This window comes from Bos indicus, chromosome 26 (assembly GCF_029378745.1).
Source record: "Bos indicus isolate NIAB-ARS_2022 breed Sahiwal x Tharparkar chromosome 26, NIAB-ARS_B.indTharparkar_mat_pri_1.0, whole genome shotgun sequence".
Lineage (NCBI taxonomy): Eukaryota > Metazoa > Chordata > Mammalia > Artiodactyla > Bovidae > Bos > Bos indicus.
Window position 1 is genome coordinate 50,710,293 of NC_091785.1, and position 16,901 is coordinate 50,727,193.

The 16,901-nt window shown below is 57.1% G+C and overlaps 1 protein-coding gene across 10 annotated transcripts in view; it reads right to left on the reverse strand.

Annotated features, from left to right (window-relative positions):
• Positions 1 to 7,754: 7,754 nt before the first annotated feature.
• Positions 7,755 to 16,901, reverse strand: part of CFAP46 (cilia and flagella associated protein 46) — a 95,897-nt gene continuing 86,750 nt past the window's right edge. For 6 of the 10 annotated variants that reach the window (XM_070781156.1, XM_070781153.1, XM_070781155.1 and 3 more), the window contains 9 exons: positions 12,144 to 12,214; positions 11,963 to 12,023; positions 11,854 to 11,889; positions 11,293 to 11,395; positions 10,684 to 10,796; positions 9,699 to 9,780; positions 9,023 to 9,159; positions 8,843 to 8,941; positions 7,756 to 8,060 (listed from right to left, as the gene is read on the reverse strand). In XM_070781156.1, the coding sequence (XP_070637257.1) occupies positions 7,936 to 8,060; positions 8,843 to 8,941; positions 9,023 to 9,159; positions 9,699 to 9,780; positions 10,684 to 10,796; positions 11,293 to 11,395; positions 11,854 to 11,889; positions 11,963 to 12,023; positions 12,144 to 12,214 (827 nt within the window). In that variant the 3' untranslated portion in view covers positions 7,756 to 7,935. Of the gene's footprint in view, positions 8,061 to 8,842; positions 8,942 to 9,022; positions 9,160 to 9,698; positions 9,781 to 10,683; positions 10,797 to 11,292; positions 11,396 to 11,853; positions 11,890 to 11,962; positions 12,024 to 12,143; positions 12,215 to 16,901 lie in introns of those variants that run through there. The other 4 variants (XR_011564359.1, XR_011564358.1, XM_070781154.1 and 1 more) reach the window with 3 other exon arrangements.

Here is a 16,901-nt window from a genome sequence, read left to right on the forward strand (position 1 = left end):
AACAGTGGAAGCTACAAGCTGTTCTGAGGACAAACCCGGCACCAAAGTCCTTAAGAGTTAAAAAGTGACAGAAAGGCACAAAGAAGCAAAAAGAAACCAAATTGTGGCCGTGAACCTTGACTCACCTCCTCGTCCATGATGGCCCGAGTCAGACGCGGGGACTGGAGGGCTAAATGATCGGTGCTGGGATCTAGTAAATATATTGATTTCTCTGCTCTGAAAACAGAGACACGACCAAGTTACGGGAGCGACCGCACATTATTCACAAAGCAGGTATCAATAGTTTCACCGAAGTAAACAGACTGCTTGTCTCCTGGGAGAACAGCAACCCGGGCCGGGGCTGTGTGTGAAGTGTGAGACATCCGCGAAAACGAGCACGATGGGGGCCGCCTGCTCTGACAGCATTTCTAATATAATAGCACTTGGGGAAAATGTGCCATCATTTCATTAAATAGATTGTCATTTCATCGTTAAATATATGGACACTTATCCAGAGAAAAATCTCATAAGCAGCCACGGCACCAAACCCTGCCCTGGGGAGGAGCCTGCGCGGGAGGGGGAACAGCCTGTGAGAGGAGGGGGAGCCCGGGTAAGGGGTGTGGCCTGGGGAGGAGGAAGAGGTTTGGGGGAGGGGAAGAGCTTGTGGACGAGGGGAGGAGCCTGCAGAGGAGGGGGAGGGACTTGGAGAAGGGGCGTAGCCTGCAGAGAAGCAGAAGGGACTTGGTGGAGGGGCAGAACCTGTGGAGGAGAGGGAGGGACTTGGAGGATGGGGTGGAGCCTGAGAAGTGGGAGGGACCTGGGAGAGGGGCGGAGCCTGTGGGGGAGGGGGAGGGACTTGGTGGAGGGGCGGAGCCTGCAGAGGAGGAGGGACTTGGAGGAGGGGCGGAGCCTGCAGAGAAGCAGAAGGACTTGGTGGAGGGGCAGAACCTGTGGAGGAGAGGGAGGGATTTGGAGGAGGGGGTGGAGCCTGAGAAGTGGGAGGGACCTGGAAGAGGGGCGGAGCCTGTGGAGGAGGGGGAGGGACTTGGATGAGGGAGTGGAGCCTGAGAAGTGGGAGGGACTTGGGGGAGGGGTGGGGCCTGTGGAGAAGTAGGAGGGACTTTGGGGAGGGGCGGAGCCTATGGAGGAAGGGGAGGGACTTGGAGGAGGGAGTGGAGCTTGAGAAGTGGGAGGGACTTGGAGGAGGGGCGGGGCCCGCGGAGGAGGGAGAGGGCATATGGTGCCTTCCTTCCTTCTCGCAGTGTCCAGTGTCCACTTCTTCCCCGTGTTTCCTGTGTACATGATTCCTTTTATTAACTCAAACATCAAAGGTCCACATCCTGGGAGCTGACTGGCTGTTGGTCAGGACGGATGAGGCCGGCCTGCGTCTGTTTGAGCTCGAGAACCGTCTTTTCCCGCCCTGTTGACTGCGGGTCTGTCAGCAAAACTAGCGACAGGGGCAGAGGAAGCTGGAGTCCCAGGGGCGGCTGCGCGGTGCGGTCAGCAGGCGAGGTGGTTCTGGCCATGGGGTGCTCATGACGTGCGGTTCCTCTGAGCAAGCCCCCTTGACTGGACCCGAGGGCCCCAGACCTGCTGGGCCGCAGCCCCGGGCTCATTCAGGAGCCTCTCCGCTCTCAGCTGGGGCCCTCCTGAGTCTCCACCCTGCTACCCCCATGCGGGACGTTCACCGCGAGGCCTGCCTGGGGTCCAAGGAGCATGCCAGGACTCGGGGCTGGTCCCTGCAGCAGGACAGCCTCCTCGGTTACTGCTCGTGCCTGGAGAGGCTGGGGAGGACCTGCGGGCCAGCGGCGGAGCTCCGGCCCGCGGTGGGGGGTGCCATGTGAGCGGCTACAAGCTCCTCCAGCGGACTGCAGAGTCAGCTAGAGAGGCAGGCTGAAGGCCACGAGGGGCAGGCATGGAAGCACCCTGATCGTGGGCTGCAGGGCAAGAAGGCTGCAAGGGGGCATGACGGGGGGTGCGTCGGAGGAGGACAGCCCCCCGGATCTGGCCCCTCCATGCCCTGCCTGGGGCAGCTCTGGTCAGGACCAGGCTGCTGTCCTCCAGCTGATCGGAGCCCTGAGTCTGGGCAAGATCGTTTGTGTGTGTGTGTGTTTTTTTAATATCGTTTGTTTTTATCTTAACGTCTCACTGCATATCCAAACTGGCTCCGGAGCCAGCAAGTCAGGGGGTGATTGGTAGCTTTGTAATACTGACCCTGCAGCCGGGACACCTGGGTAGTCGGGGAACTCAGATGCTGAGGCCCGAGAGCCCTGGGACTTGGAGGCCACGGCCAGGCCAGCAGAAGGTGGTTCAGGCTGCATACAAATCTTCTTCCCCCTTTTACTTAAATGCTGAGATTTCGGCCCTAAGGATGATGTCTGCACTGTTTTCGGGAAAATCCAAACTAGCCTGTTTTGAGCGGCTGGAGGGCCGATTGGCAGCCAGGGTGGGAGCCTTCGGAGGGCAGCCTGCTCCAGGATGCCAGCCCTCAGCAGACGGCCGCACCTGTGGCCACACCTAGCTCTCCTCACTTGTCCCGGCTCCTGAAACTTGTCCCCATCACCTGTCACTGCCCCATCACTCCCGGGGTCAGGGGTCAGGTGTGACAGCTTCCATCACTACAGACGCCATCCTGACATGGTCCTTGGCCGCAGCGGTGGAGGTCAGACACGCCCCCCTCCCCAGGCTTGTCCCCCTCCATGCCCCGCCTCCACTGCCTGCCTGGGGACTGTCCCCACTGTCCCAGCCCCCGCCCAGACCCAGGCTCGTCCAGTACAGCTGCCCCCCGAGAGGCCTGCGCCTCCCTGGGGAGGGGCTCTTGCTGGCCCCACAGATCCCTGGAGGTGGCCCCCCAAGATCCTCTGGATGGCAGCCCCCCCTGCCCGCCTCCAGTGTCCTCCACCAGATAGTATGCATGACTTACATGGCTCAGCTGGTGAAGAATCCACCTGCAACGTGGGAGACCTGGGTTCGATCCCTGGGTCGGGAAGATCCCCTGGAGGAGCCCATGGCAACCCACTCTAGTATTCTGGCCTGTAGAATTCCTTGGACTGTGTGTGGTCCATGGGGCCGCAGAGAGCTGGACACGACTGAGTGACTTTCACTTTCACTTTAATGGAACAGTAAACCAAAAGCCCTCTGTAGAACAGCCACTTGGCCCTGTGGAGGACAGACGCCTGGGCCCCCCATGTCCACCTCACCAGGTGTTCCAGCAGAGTCCCCGGGGGGTCCCTGCCTGCCGGCTCTATTCCTGGCCTCTGAGGCAGAGAACAGGAGACCCAAGCTGCCACTAGATACATGAAAAGATGGTCAACTCACTGGTCAAAGAAATTCCACCCAAACTGCCCCCGAGACGCTGGCCCCTGGCATCCCTGAGTCTGGGGGCTCCAGCCGCAGCTTCTTCCAGGGGCGGTTCTGAGCCCGAGAGCTGAGCAACCTGTCAGAGCATGGTTCCCGGGCGCGGGGGTCCTAGGGCTCAGGCAGGGAGGCCCCTGGTCCCCCCCCCCCGGACTGTTTGCCCCCAGAACCCCTACCCCAGAGCCTGGCTCAGAGCAGGTGCCCAGAAGAACAGGGAGGGTGTGGGGGCACCCCGATCCCAGGGCTCTGGGCCGAGGAAGCTCCACCCTATTGTCCTGCTGCCACCTCTCGCCGTGTGTCACAGAATTAAAACCTGTAATAAGAGAATTTAAGAGCTCCCCATCAGCTCCATCCCGGCCATTAGCCAACAGCACGGGGTGTTAATCTAGTCATCTGCCTCTGTCTCAATGAATTGTGATAAAAACGTCAAACAATTAGATTATCCTGGCCGCCAGCACCCTTGATTGAGTGGCGAGGCAGGGCACGTCCCTTGAATCACCCTGACAAAGAGGCTGCTCACTGCAGGGAGTCCCCCAGCCCCTCCAATTCCACGTCAGGGCACGGTCCATCCAAGGCCAACACAGGTCCCGGGAGCAGAGCTGTCTCTCAGGAGACCCCCTTCTGGGCGTGGGGACCCTGGGGGGCCAGACTGATGCTGGGTGGAGGGGAGGGGCAGGCAGCCCCCTCCCCTCCGGGACAACCCCTGGGAGGCTAAGGTCACGGGCCCCTCCCAGAGCGCCAGAAGGGCTGCCCGCGGAGAAGCCCCTGGTCCAGGGGAAGACCCCTCAGTTGGGCTGCCACCTGGAGGGAGTTTGCAGCGGCCGCTCCCCAGGAACCACGCCGCCTTCTTCTTTGTAAGGGCAGAGACGTGCTGAAAATTGATTTCTCTGTTGGAAATGGGATAATGAGACTGGTTGTTTCTATCTCCATCATCGTCATAATAAAATGAGAGGACGTGAAGTAATATTGTATGTCTTAATGCAAGGGAGCATTAATTGAATACAAATGGCCTTTCTTGAAGTTGCTGGGTTATATTTCAGACATATGGGATAATGATGCCAGTTAATCATTTTTACAAGATATAAAATTACTGGCTCCTCCAGGAAGATCATTAAGGAAAACAATTGTTCACAGCAATTGAAAATAGAGTTTTAATTATTTAATACAGAAATTAAACTATTAGAGACCAGTGTTGAATGAGGGAACTTAATAGAAATTTATATACAAGAGTCTGTGAACATTTTAGCTTTATTAACCCACCTAATTTCTTAATCCCAATCAACCCAGAAGGGCTGTTTGAGCTGTGAGAGGGAATTAACTGCTGGGAGAGGAAGGTGGGCCCAGGTGCTGGAGGCCCTGGGGGACAGGGGACCCAGCTGGAACCGTAGGCCTGCCCTCTGGAGAGGACCAAGGCAGGTGCCCTCACGCAGACGGGCGAGCTCTGGGCCAGGACAGACGGAGGCCCGGATCTCCCTCGAGGTGAAAGCAGGGGCCACGTCCTGGGAGACGGACCTTGGTCTGTGCCTGGTGATGCTGTTCTGTGGGATTCCATGAGCAAAAGGGTGCTGCCCGGGGGGTGGGGGGTGGGAGGGGGGAGCTGGGACCACCCCTCGGGCAGATCATAAGAATGGGAGCCCCCTGCCCGGGCTGGCCCGGCTCCACAGCCCACAGCCCCCAGACCCCCAGCCATGAGGGGGACCCTGGGCTCCTCACCCATTCAGAGATCCCCCCAACCCAGTGGCCCTCATCCCGGGGCACTGGAACTGTCGTGTTTGCAGGCAGCCTGTCTGAGGGTAGGAAGGTTTTGAGCAAGATTCTGACTAACATCTCAAAATGACAAGGCCTTTACCAAGTGTGAAAACACCAGGAGCTCGCTGTAGGAAACAGAAAATCAGTGCTTTTCTCCCTTTAATTTCCCCCTAAATTTCCTACAATAAAGCATACTGCTAAAAGAAACTCCGTATTTTAAAAATATGGAAACCACTATTTCCAAGATGTAAATTCAGAAAGCAAGTTGAACTTTGAAGCAGGTGATTGACTAACAGAAACCGATCGGTCCCAACCCCGGCTGCTGGGAGCCCCCCCGACCCCGCCGCGTCCTGGGCGCCGCGCTGTCCGGGGAGGCCGGGGTTCCAGGACGACCAGCTCAAGGTCGGGGAGCTGGTCTGGACTCTGGAGCCCAGGCTGGCCCCGAGCCAACTGCTGCTCAGGAAGGGGGAGGCTGGGTGGGGGCAGGGCGGGGATCTCCAGGGGACGCTGCCCCCGCCCCGGCGCCCGGGGCGCCCCGTCACCCCTCTGCGTCCTTTCTGGAACACTCACAGCTTGCAGGCCTGGCCGCCCTTTCTCAAAGGGCTGTGCACTGTTGGAATTACATTGTCTCCTATTATTACCAATAAATTCCAAGTGATCTTTTCTCTCCTTATAGTTTTTAGGGTTACATAAATTTCACCTAAGCAGTTTTTCGTGCTTGAATATATTACAGAATGCCACTTGTGTTACAGCAGCTAATTGATACTGTGATTTGTCATGTTGCCGGCACATAACTCAGAGGGCGACTGAAGCCCCGGCTACACGGAACAGCACTCACATTTCTCACAGGAGAGGCACAGCAGCAGGTGAAAAATGTGACTCTGCGCGGATGAAGTATTTCCAGAAGCTTTTATCCTTGTTGTCTGGGTCGGTGCCAGCATCTTTCTAGAGGGAAGCTCGTATTTCCAACGCTGCTCCATTTGAATTTATTCCCTGGTCATTAGCGCTTTTTTGAAAAAAAAGAAAAAAGAAAACGGGAACAAATATGCGTATATGTTTGAAGAAAAGAAAAAAATCAAACATAAAAGAGGGGACTTGTCACCTCAATATAATCAAAAATGAGCTCTTAAAAAACTTCTTATGGTGAATTAATTATAGATTCACAGGAAGCTGCAGAAACAGCGCAGGCAAACCCGGAGCCCGGGCTGGAGCTGCGACTGGGCGGACCCGCGTGCTGCAGGCCCCGCCACGGGGTGTCTGTGTGACGTGCGTCTGTGTGTAGCTTCTGTGTCTATGTGTGTGTGTGTGTCTGTGTTGTTTCCCTGTGTTTGTGTGTGTTCATGTCTGTATGTCTGTGTCTGTTGTGTGTCTGTGTGACGTGTGTCTGTGTGTAGTTTCTGTGTCTATGTGTGTGTGCCTGTATGTCTGTGTTGTTTCTCTGTGTTTGTGTGTGCCCACGTGTTTGTGTGTGTCCGTGTCTGTATGTCTGTCTGTTGTGTGTCTGTGTGTGCATGTCTGTGCGTGGCAGGGCACGGCGCAGTGTTCTCCCACATGTAGATCTGTGGCTCTGTCACAGCCAGGGTGCAGAATCCGCTTTGCCCCAAGGCTTCCGTGGGCCCTGTTCTCTCTGCTGTTCTGAGCTTGGAGGATGTTGTGTGAACGACATCACAGTGGATGATCTTCTTGGTGTTGGCTTCTCCACTCAACACGATGCCCTTGAGGTCCAATCCAGCCACGGGTGGCTTCCTTTCCATCATGGGCGTTCCAGCAAGTAAAGGCGCTGTCTGCTTAACCACTTGAGGTGGAGGCCTTTGGGTTGGTTCTAGTTTTTGCTCTAATGGGATGAAGCTGGCAGACACATTCATGCGGGTGTTTTTGTGTGAACCTAAATTTCCGTTCCTCTGGGATCCATGCAGAGGCTGGCTCAGGTGCTAACTGCACACGCAGTTATGAAAACCTGCCAAGCTCTTTTCCAGAAGGGCTGCACCGCTTTAGGTTCCTTCCAGAGACACATGGGAGACCAAGGATTCCTGGCGTGTTTGCTTTGCATTTCCGGTCCCTCGATTCAGGGGAAACGAGGTCTTGGCCCCAGTCTCCCTGCTGGTTCTTCTGCCTGCCCCTGCCACCAGCCTGTCCCCTCCGGGTCCCCACAGCCCTGCGGAGCTGGGTCTGCCCTGCAGCTGTCGGAGCACAGACCAGGCCGCCTCTGCCACGGGGCCGGGACATCAGGGCTGCCGAGTCCCACGCCAGCCATGCCAGCAAGGCATTTGCAGTGGACACCCCAGCCCTTCCCACCCCTTTGGCAAAGCCCCACGGGGCCAATGGGTGAGGTCCCGGGCTGGGCCCCCGGGCGTCCTGAACACACAGTCACCTCTACCCGGAATGTGAGTCCCACTCCCAGGTGGAAAGCTGGGGCAGGGACGCCTGGGGGCTCAGGTCGTGGCCACACCCTCCCTGTGAGTTTGGATGTGCTGGCATCTGCGCCAGGCGGGGGGCAGAACCAGGACGGTCCCTACTTTGGGGGCACAGAAACACAGCTCGGAGGTGATGAAGCTGTTTATTGAAGCACTTGGACAGACCCGTGTCCTCATTAGGAGCAAAGGCATGGAGGCCTGGGGCCCCAGGGAGAGCCTGGAGAAGCAAGGGGCCCGGGGTCCAGGCAGCTGTGGGGTGGGCCCAGGTACCCCCACCCGCCCCCAGGGACTCTCCACCCCCCACCACGGGGCCCTGGCTTCACGGTGGAGACGGGCACGCGCTGCCCTGTGCAGAACGGGGTGGGGGCTCCGCTGCGCAGCCTGGCAGGGGTCTCAGGAGGAGGCTGAAGGCGCCTGGGAGTGGGCCGGGCGCCCCTCACACGATGGCCTGGTGCGGCAGCCCATACAGGACCGTGTTGAGGGTGATGGGGAGCCGCTCGGAGCCCTGCAGCTGCGGCCGGAGTGCCGCCGGCCGGTCCTTCCAGGCGTGCAGGGACTCGTCTGGGGAGAGCAGATGGGCGCGCGATGCAGGCTCAGGGGGACATACACCTGGGGCCAGCCCGACGGAGGGGATGGTGCCAGGCCCTGCCTTCCAGCACTGCCCAGGTGTGGACGCCGCGGGCCACAGGCCACCCTCACCCGCTTGCCCGTGCGATTGCTCCCTCACTCACACACTCTCACACACTTGCTCCTACACGCTCACTCACACACCCACTCACACACTTGCTCATACACATACTCCCATACTTGCTCACTCACACACACATTCACTTATGCACACACACACTTGGCTCACTCATGCACTCACTCGCTCATTCAACAAGCATTTATTGTTTGGCCACGACCTCCCTGGCACTGTGGACCATGGGATTTTAAACTTTAGGCTCTTCTGCACTCTGTATTTGAAGACCTCATGAGCTAGGCTAACTCTTTCTTAGTTACAGCAGATTCTCGCGTCAGCGTGCTGCACTCGGGTTTTTCACACCAGAATCCACGTGGGCGCTGTCGCTACACGTGGACATTAGGGTTTCATTTGCACTGGAGGAGTGGGTGGGCTTCCTCCCCAAGAGCGCCCCGGGGGGCTTTTCAGGGTGTGAGGACCTGAGCCTTTTGAAGATAAAGATGTTCTAGTCATTTGCGTGTTTCTCCCTAAAAATACTGGATGCCAGATTTCGCACGGGCTATGGGCTGTCAGAGGCTGAGGGTCCCCAGAAACAGGAAGAGTGAGAGTCCCCCAACCCCAGACCCGAGGGGCTGGAGGAGGAGAGGCCATTGCTAGTTACCATGGTGGGCAGCTTCACTGGCTCCCACCTCCTGAAGCAGGCGGGTTGTTCTCCCGATCGGCCTGCCAACCGCCAACAGATCTAGAGAAGAAATCAGCCCTGAGATGGGCCATCCACCCCTCGCAGGCCCCAGGAGGCCTCATGGCTGCAGGACTGCACAGCAGGGCCGGAACCACTCACTTTCCCACAGGACCCGGGCCCGCATCGCGTTGTCCTGCAGGACCGTAGGCCACTGGCTCGCCACGATGCTCCCGACCCCCACCAGGCTCAGGAGGATGGCGGTCTCGACTGGCTCCTCCAAGGACAGCTGGAGTTCACTGCAGGGGACCAAGATGGTGGGCCAGCACGAGGGGCCCGGCCAGAGCCTCCCCGTCCACAGCCCAAAGAGTACCAAGTGTGGGACCCAGTAGATGGACTCACCATCCTTAAGCTTCTTGAAAAATCAAGATTCCACCTGCCCACCCACCGCCAGCCTCCCTACGTGAACAATTAAGTGCCATTTAGCAAGAAAAATCATTTCGGGGTACCGGCACACTCTGGATGGCTCCCTGCGTGGGGGGAGCTAAGAGGGGAAGCACCCCCCGCAGAAGCGGTCTGCAGCCCCGCTGCCCACAGCCCCTGAAACCCTGGGGGGGTGTGATGGATGATGTGGGGTGCTGGAGCCAGGTGTCCTCCCCACTGCCCCCTGTCTCCCGTCCCAAGCCCAGCTGCCTGAGGCTCCGGCCAGGCCTGTGGTCTGGGGGCAGGTCACAGCGGCCCGGCTGCCGTGGGGGGCAGGGCCAGTGCCCCAGATGGACATCCACCGCTCACACGCTCCCTGGGTCTCCCATCAGCTTCCAGAGGGGACCCCTGGCACCTCCTGCTCTCCGAGGACTCTGCGTGGCGCCGCACACTCTCATAGGACTGGGCCAAGTCCAGCAGCACCATCATCTGGCACTCTGTGGTCACAGGTGGGACTCATCGGTGGGGTGCCCAGGGCAGGGGGCGGGGGGGGGGAAACCCTGTGGGCAGGTGTCACCCAGGGCACAAGCAGCTGTGGAAACGCAGCCCCCTCTGCCCGAGGCTCGGACTTTGGTCCATTTTCTGGGCCACATGGGCAAGCTGGTCGTTTGCCCTAGGGGCTCCACACCTTCACAGTCTCCTTAGGCGGCCAGGCCAGGCAAGGAGTGAGGGGCACGAAGTCCACCCGGGGGGCCTACTGCATCTCCCGACCTGCAGGAGGGGTCTCAGCTCCCAGCTGCCCCCACGAGGCGGTGGCCTCCTGTGCCCATTGAAACAGGGCCCGTGTTGGAGCACTTGAGTGTGGGTGTGAGAAAGCCCCATGGACGGAGGCCAAGCCCCGCGCAACCTGACTGTGGGCCGGCCTCAGGGGCCACCCCCAGGGGAGCAGACAGCACAGGCTTGGCTGGGGGTGGGGGCGGAGTACCGGGGCACCTGGGTGGGGCGGGGTGATGAGGTGCCACTGGACAGCAAGGAGGAAATGGGAAAAGGGGCCAGAGCCTGCAGTTCAAGCAGAAGAGCTGGGAGCGGGGAGAGTCGTGACCAGAACCTTCCAGAAATGCCGGCCCAGCCCTCCTGGACTCTGCATGCTCAGTCCTAAAGGGTGAACTGCCCCAACTCCAGAGTCTGGGCTCTCAGAGAAATGGAGGAGGAGGACGGAGGGCAGGAGGGGCCTCAGCCCCACCCCCAGGCCCTGCTGTGCGGTCCTAAAGCCCCCAGCCCTTCGTCAGAGGACGGGAGACACCTGGTAAGACACAGGGGGCGTGCCCCGTCCTTGTGCGAATTCGACCTGTGGCCCGAGCCGGTGGGCTTAGCGGAGAGGCGGGCCTCGGAGGTCTCACCTTCCAAGTTCATGGCGGCCAGCCTTTCCACTAATATGTGCGATAGGAAGTTCTCCATCCCGTAGAAGAAGAAGCCTGTGCAGCTGCCCAGAAGCTGCTCCCACTCGGCCTGGCTGCCAAGGCAAGAAGAGGGAGAGCGGGGTTGGGGAGGCGACGGGGCTCGGGCCGCCACCGTGAGCAGCCTGTGCCGCGGTCCGCTCCAGCCCTCCCCCGGGCGGTTACTCTGAGAAGCAGCAGAGGGACCTTCCTGCATCCCGGGAGCCCAGGTCCCTGAGGGCGTCGGCTGGGACGAGCCCGGCCCGCAGCTGGCCCAACTCTCGCAGGCCCCGCCCAGGCCCCGCTCTCCACGGCCCCGCCACAAGCCCCGCCCCGCCACAAGCCCCGCCCCGCCCAGGCCCCGCCCTCCCAGGCTTCTCCCTCCAGGGCCCCGCCCCCGACACGCCCCTCGGCGAGGCGCTGCCTGGAGGCCCTTGAAGCCGAGCGGGTGGGCGGGCACCCGCCGGGCGCTGGGGCTCTAGGCGCCTCCGGGCAGTGAGGAAGGGACTGAGGAAACAAGGGGTCAGCGCGGGAGGGGAAGGGGTCTCCCGTGGGCGCAGCCCAGAGGCCAACCTGGGAAACTGCTTATTGCCCAGGTGCCCCGTCCATTTCGCAGTGAACGTGTCTCGGAATCTTTCCAAAATTTCCCGGGTCACGGAGACAGGAGTCAGCATTTCTGCAACCAGAATGGGATGGTGACAAAACGGGCGTCGAGGGTGCGGACACGGGGGGCCCTTGGTGTGGCGGGCGCCCGGGGCCTGGCTCCTCATGGGCAAGGGGGCCCGGGGAGTGGAGGGGTGGCGCTCCTTCCCTCCTCCGTGAAGATATGAAAACCAGCTCAGCCAAAGAGCCAAGGAATTGTTCCAGAGCCGCGGGCGCAGCCCTCTGCCACAGGCCCACACGCGGGGGCGGCACCTTCCCAATTCAGGGGTCCCTGCCAAATGCTGTTGACCTGCCCTGGCTGCAGACGAGAGTGAGGGCAGGTCCCGGAGCACACGGCCACCGCCCCTCTTCCCCGGGGCAGTGCAGCAAGAGCTGACCCAGGGCCACATGGAGGCAGGGCAGAGGCTGAGGCCAGCACCCAGGCCTGGCTGTTCCCAGTGCTGTGGGTGGTCCCTGGCAGGGAGCGCTCACCTGGGCCTTGGGCCTCCTCGTAGGGGTCCACGACAACTGGGCCTTGGTTAAGGAGAACTAGGCCGCAGGATCCGTGTCTGGGGCGGGCGGGTGAAGCATCAAAGGATACACTTGAAGCTGTCCGAGTCGACGAGGACGCAGTGGGAGGGGACGACCCGGGGTATGCTGCCCTGTGAAGACAGGCAGGAGTCCCTGAGGGTGCAGCCTGCAGGCAGAGCTGACCCGCTCCATCCAGGGGCCGGGCCTTGGGCCCCCCAGGCCTGGGGCTCGGTGGGGCCTGGGCCACCTACCTTCCCAGCCTTCCGTGTTGTGCCTCTCTTCTTATGATCTTTGCCTCTGCTCTCCTTCTTCATGCTCCCCTCTGTTGAGACAGTAACGGGAAGTGGGGTCACGGAGCTAGACAGAGGCACAAGGACTGACTGCACCAGACGCCACTGCATCGTTCACTTGAAAGTGGTTAATTTTATATCACGTGACTCTCACCTCAGTGTAGAAACAAGTAGTGAGAAGAGCTGGTTTTAATTTTGGTAAATCCAAAATGGCAGTAATTTCTCCAGTGGAAAGGCTCCCAGGGCTGGGAAAGACCTGGGCCAGGGGGTCTCAAGAAGGAACAGTTGCCAGAGGCGCCAGGCCCGCACGCCTGACCATTCACACACCACGCTGGGCACCTGCCAGCGTGCCTGCCGCCTGGCGCACTCACCGCAGGCGGGGCACTGCTTGCTGGCTGCTCTGCCTCCTGAGAATGCACACCGTCCGCTCCCTGCCCGTCCCTCTTCTGGTGGAGGCCTCCAGCTGAGCACAGATGGAAGCGCTGACGTGGGGGCTCTCAGCCGAGCCCTGACTTTATGGGGCACACAGGAGGCAGCCTGCTCTAGATTCAGATCAATTCCTCCATCAAGATGAGGCGTTCACTCCGCTCCTGGCTTTCTAAGAATTTCTGTTGTGAATACCTGCATCATCTGAGATGTTTACAGGTTCATTTTCCCTTTACTCTCTTCACCTGTGACATCTGTAGGTTTTAAGGTCACATGGGGTGATGAAATGTTGTATTTTTCTTTCCTATTCCTGAGCAGCTCGGGTGTCAGGTTCGCCACTGACCAGCAGAAGATAGCCTTTTTCCTTCTACCTGGGAGATATGTACAGACTGACAAGAATGGTTTCTTGGAATTTTGGTAGAATTCAACAGAAAAAGATGGTAAAACTGGTATTTTTGTGGGGGAATATAAATCTGTTGATCGTTCTTTCTTGGCTATAAGGCTGTCGGGGTTTTCTTTCCTTCTTGAGTCTCGAGTTCTTTCTCCCTAGGATGTTGTCCAAAATTTGCATAAATTTTTGAATATATTGCACAAAGTTGTTCACAATATTCTATTATCTTCAATCTCTGATGCTCTTTAGAATTTGTCTTTTTTATTTCTAATGTTGTATATTTGTGCCTTTATTTTTTCTGGATCATTCTCACAAGAATGTGTCTATTTTATGAGGTTTTTTGTTTTCTCAAACAACCATGTTTATCTTTGCTTCTAATTTTGTTGGTGTCTGTTCATGTATTTTTTGTAGGCTTCCCTTTGCTTTCTTCATTTTTTCTTTTGTTTTTTGTTTTTGCTGTTCTTCTCTAACTTCCCGAATTAGATGCTCAGCATAAAGCCTCCAGCCCTTCTCCTAACATAAAGGTAAAAGATCCTTCTCGATTCTGCTATAATCCAGTCTTTTTGACATTTCTATGGTCACTTCTTCTGAGTCCCATGAGCTATTTAGAAGTCACTGTTATAAAATTTCTAAAAGTATGGGGATTTAAAAAAAATCCATCTTTTGGGAGTTGATATCTGACCCAGTCACACATGGCCTCAGCCTGTTTCTCTAATTTCTAGACACAAGGTCCACGTGTCCGCGAAGCTGAGTTTAACTGTGTTGCTCAAAGCCTGTCTGTGCTCTTTCTGCTCATCCGACTTGCAGTGGTGGATGCGGGCTGGATTCTCCCATCTCGAGCGTGGGCCCCACAGTCTTGCCCCAGGTTCTTGCTACTTGTGCTTCCCACGTGTGGGGCCCTTTGGTCACTGAGTGGTGGCCCTGCCCTGCGGGGGCCCGAGGCTACAAAGGTGGCTCCGCTGCACAGTGAGAAGGTGGCCCTTTCAGTGGCACCCGGCACTGCTCTTGTTGTTGCTCTGCTTTCCTGCTGCCGTGGCTCCTCTCTGGTCAGGAGTCTCTCGCTCAGACAGCACCTGACTGGCATGCTCTGGCTCACTCTGCCCTTAGTGGCAGGTGGGGCCCACGCACCTTTTTGGCTCACGATCAACGGACGAGTCCCGGCACCTCGGCCCGCGTTCCGTGTGTGGGTCTCCGTCACTGGCCGCTCGTAACTTGACTGAGGTCTTGGGTCACCTGTTCTCTTACTCATTTCCCCTCTGTACTGGTTTGGAATTTATACACCAGTTGTCTTCTTTTCTGGTTAGCCTTAAAGGTTTGCCCTGAATAATTAACATACAAAGAGCACTCCTGCAGCCTGAGGGCTCCAGGGTCTGAGGTTCCTCACTCTGGGGTGTGCAGAATCCTTCTTTCTATCCCCACTCGGCACTGCTTCGGAAGACAGCTCACACTCACGCGGTGTGCTCGCTACTTTACGGTGAGAGTTTGCACGAGTGTTGCCACTGCTGCAACACAGGACCACAACGCAGGGGCTTCAACAACAGCTCCAGAGGCCAGAGCAACACAGGACCACAACGCAGGGGCTTCAACAACAGCTCCAGAGGCCAGAGCAACACAGGACCACAACGCAGGGGCTTCAACAACAGCTCCAGAGGCCAGAGCAACACAGGACCACAACGCAGGGGCTTCAACAACAGCTCCAGAGGCCAGAGCCCAAAAGGGGTCCCGCTGGTTAAAACCGAGGTGTGGGCAGGGCCGGGTCCTCCTCAAGGCTCCAAGCACAGTCGGCGACCCTGCCTCTTCCAGTCCCTCCGTGCCCGCCCCCCGCCTGTTTTCAGGACCCTGGTGATGGCACGGGGCCACCCAGACAATCGGGACAATGTCCCCATCTCAGGGTCTGTCACTAATCACAGCCCGAAGGCCCTTTTGTCTTGTCGGGCCGCGTCCTCTTGGGGCCTGGGGATCAGGAGAGGGACATCTCTGGGACGTTGTCCTGCGTCACCGCCGGATGCCCGTAGGATGATCTGCTCTTCCAGACAACGCTGGCAATGCAGAGCAGAGCAGACAGGAAGGCCCTCCAATAATGGTGTGCAGACAGCTGGGGCCTCACGCAGAAAAGAGGAAACTAAACCTCACCTCACACTGTACACAAAAACCAGCGTCAGATGGAAGGTAGGCGAAAGCATGAAAGGTGAACGAAGGAGACAGAGGGCGTCACAGAGTATCTTCATGGTCTTCAGGTAAGAAAAGAAATGTCTTATTTTAAGACCTCATAAGCATGAGGTGTTACGAGAAGATGGATACACTGGGCTATATTCAAATACTTTGTTCACAGAGAGGTACCAGGCACAGGAGTGAAGAGACCAGCTTGAGGGAGATCGGCAGTTTAGACAAGTGATCGGAAAATGTATGCAGACCTAACGAGCAAAACCTGGAAAACCCAAGGCAAACGCTGGCGAAAAACTAGAACAGATTCTCACGAAGGCATCAAACAGCCCACAAAATGTGAAATGGGCGGGGCTTGTTCCAGGCTCTGCCCGCCCACCCCACTCCTGCTCTTGCTCCAAGTGGGCCAGGAACCCGCACTCTCTTCCGTCCTTAATTTCTGGCCCATTAGTGTCCTTTGATTTGAGCTGATTGCCTTAAAGAAGCACGTTTGGGGCCAGGCCCTGCATCTCCATTCAGGGAGGGGACCTTCTCCGTTTGATCTGGGTGTTTTGACCTTGCACGGAGACTGATTATTGGTGTGTTCGGGTGCAAACACACCATCTTGCTGTTTTGTTTCTCTTTGTCCTGTCTGCTTTGCTCCATGTCCCCTCTTCCTGGCCTCTTCTGACCAGTCCTGCTGCTTCATGAGTCTATTTCATCTTCTCCATCGTTTACTAGCTGTGCGTTTCTGCCTCTGTGTGCAGTTGCTGCGCTGGTCGCTGGTCACTGGTCGGTCAGCACACGACCCTCACCCCCAGCCTTTGCTGCCCCACATGTTCCATTTATATAATGCTGTAAACCCCATCACACATTGCTATTAATTTTTAATGTCAACATCTCTTAAAGAGATTTTAAATTAAGAAAAAGTTTTAACGCCCACCCACCCCTTTCCAGCTTCTGGTGTTTATTCCTTTGTGTAGATGTGGACTCCCACCCTTTTTTCCCTGCCTGGAGAACATGCTCAGCTTTTCTTGTGGGGTAAGCAGGCCTGGTGGGAATAATTCAGCTCATCTGTTTCTGAAAAAGAATTTTGCCACTGTTCTTGAGAGTTATTTTTGAAAATATCTACATTGATAGATATTTCTGTAATAATTTAGAGACGTTCTTCACTACTTCTGTCGTTTCAGTTGAGAAGCCTGCTGTGCCTCTTGTATTTGCTTCTTAATACACAAGGTATCTTTTCTCTTTCAGTTCAGTTCAGTCGCTTAGTCAGGTCTGACTCTTTGCGACCCCATGGACCGCAGCATGCCAGGCCTCCCTGTCCATCACCAGCTCCCAGAGTTTACTCAAACTCATGTCCATTGAGCTGGTGATGCCATCCAAACATCTCATCTTCTGTCATCCCCTTTTCCTCCCGCCTTCAATCTTTCCCAGCATCAGGGTCTTTTCCAATGAGTCAGCTCTTTGCATCAGGTGGCCAAAGTACTGAAGTTTCAGCTTCAGCATCAGTCCTTCCAATGAATATTCAGGACTGATTTCTTTTAGGATGGACTGGTTGGATCTCCTTGCAGTCCAAGGGATTCTCAAGAGTCTTCTCTAACACCACAGTTCAAAAGCATAAATTCTTCAGTGCTCAGCTTTCTTTATAATCCCAACTCTCACATCCATACATGACTACTGGAAAAACCATAGCCTTGACTAAACAGACCTTTGTTGGCAAAGTAATGTCTCTGCTTTTCAATATGCTATCTAAGTTG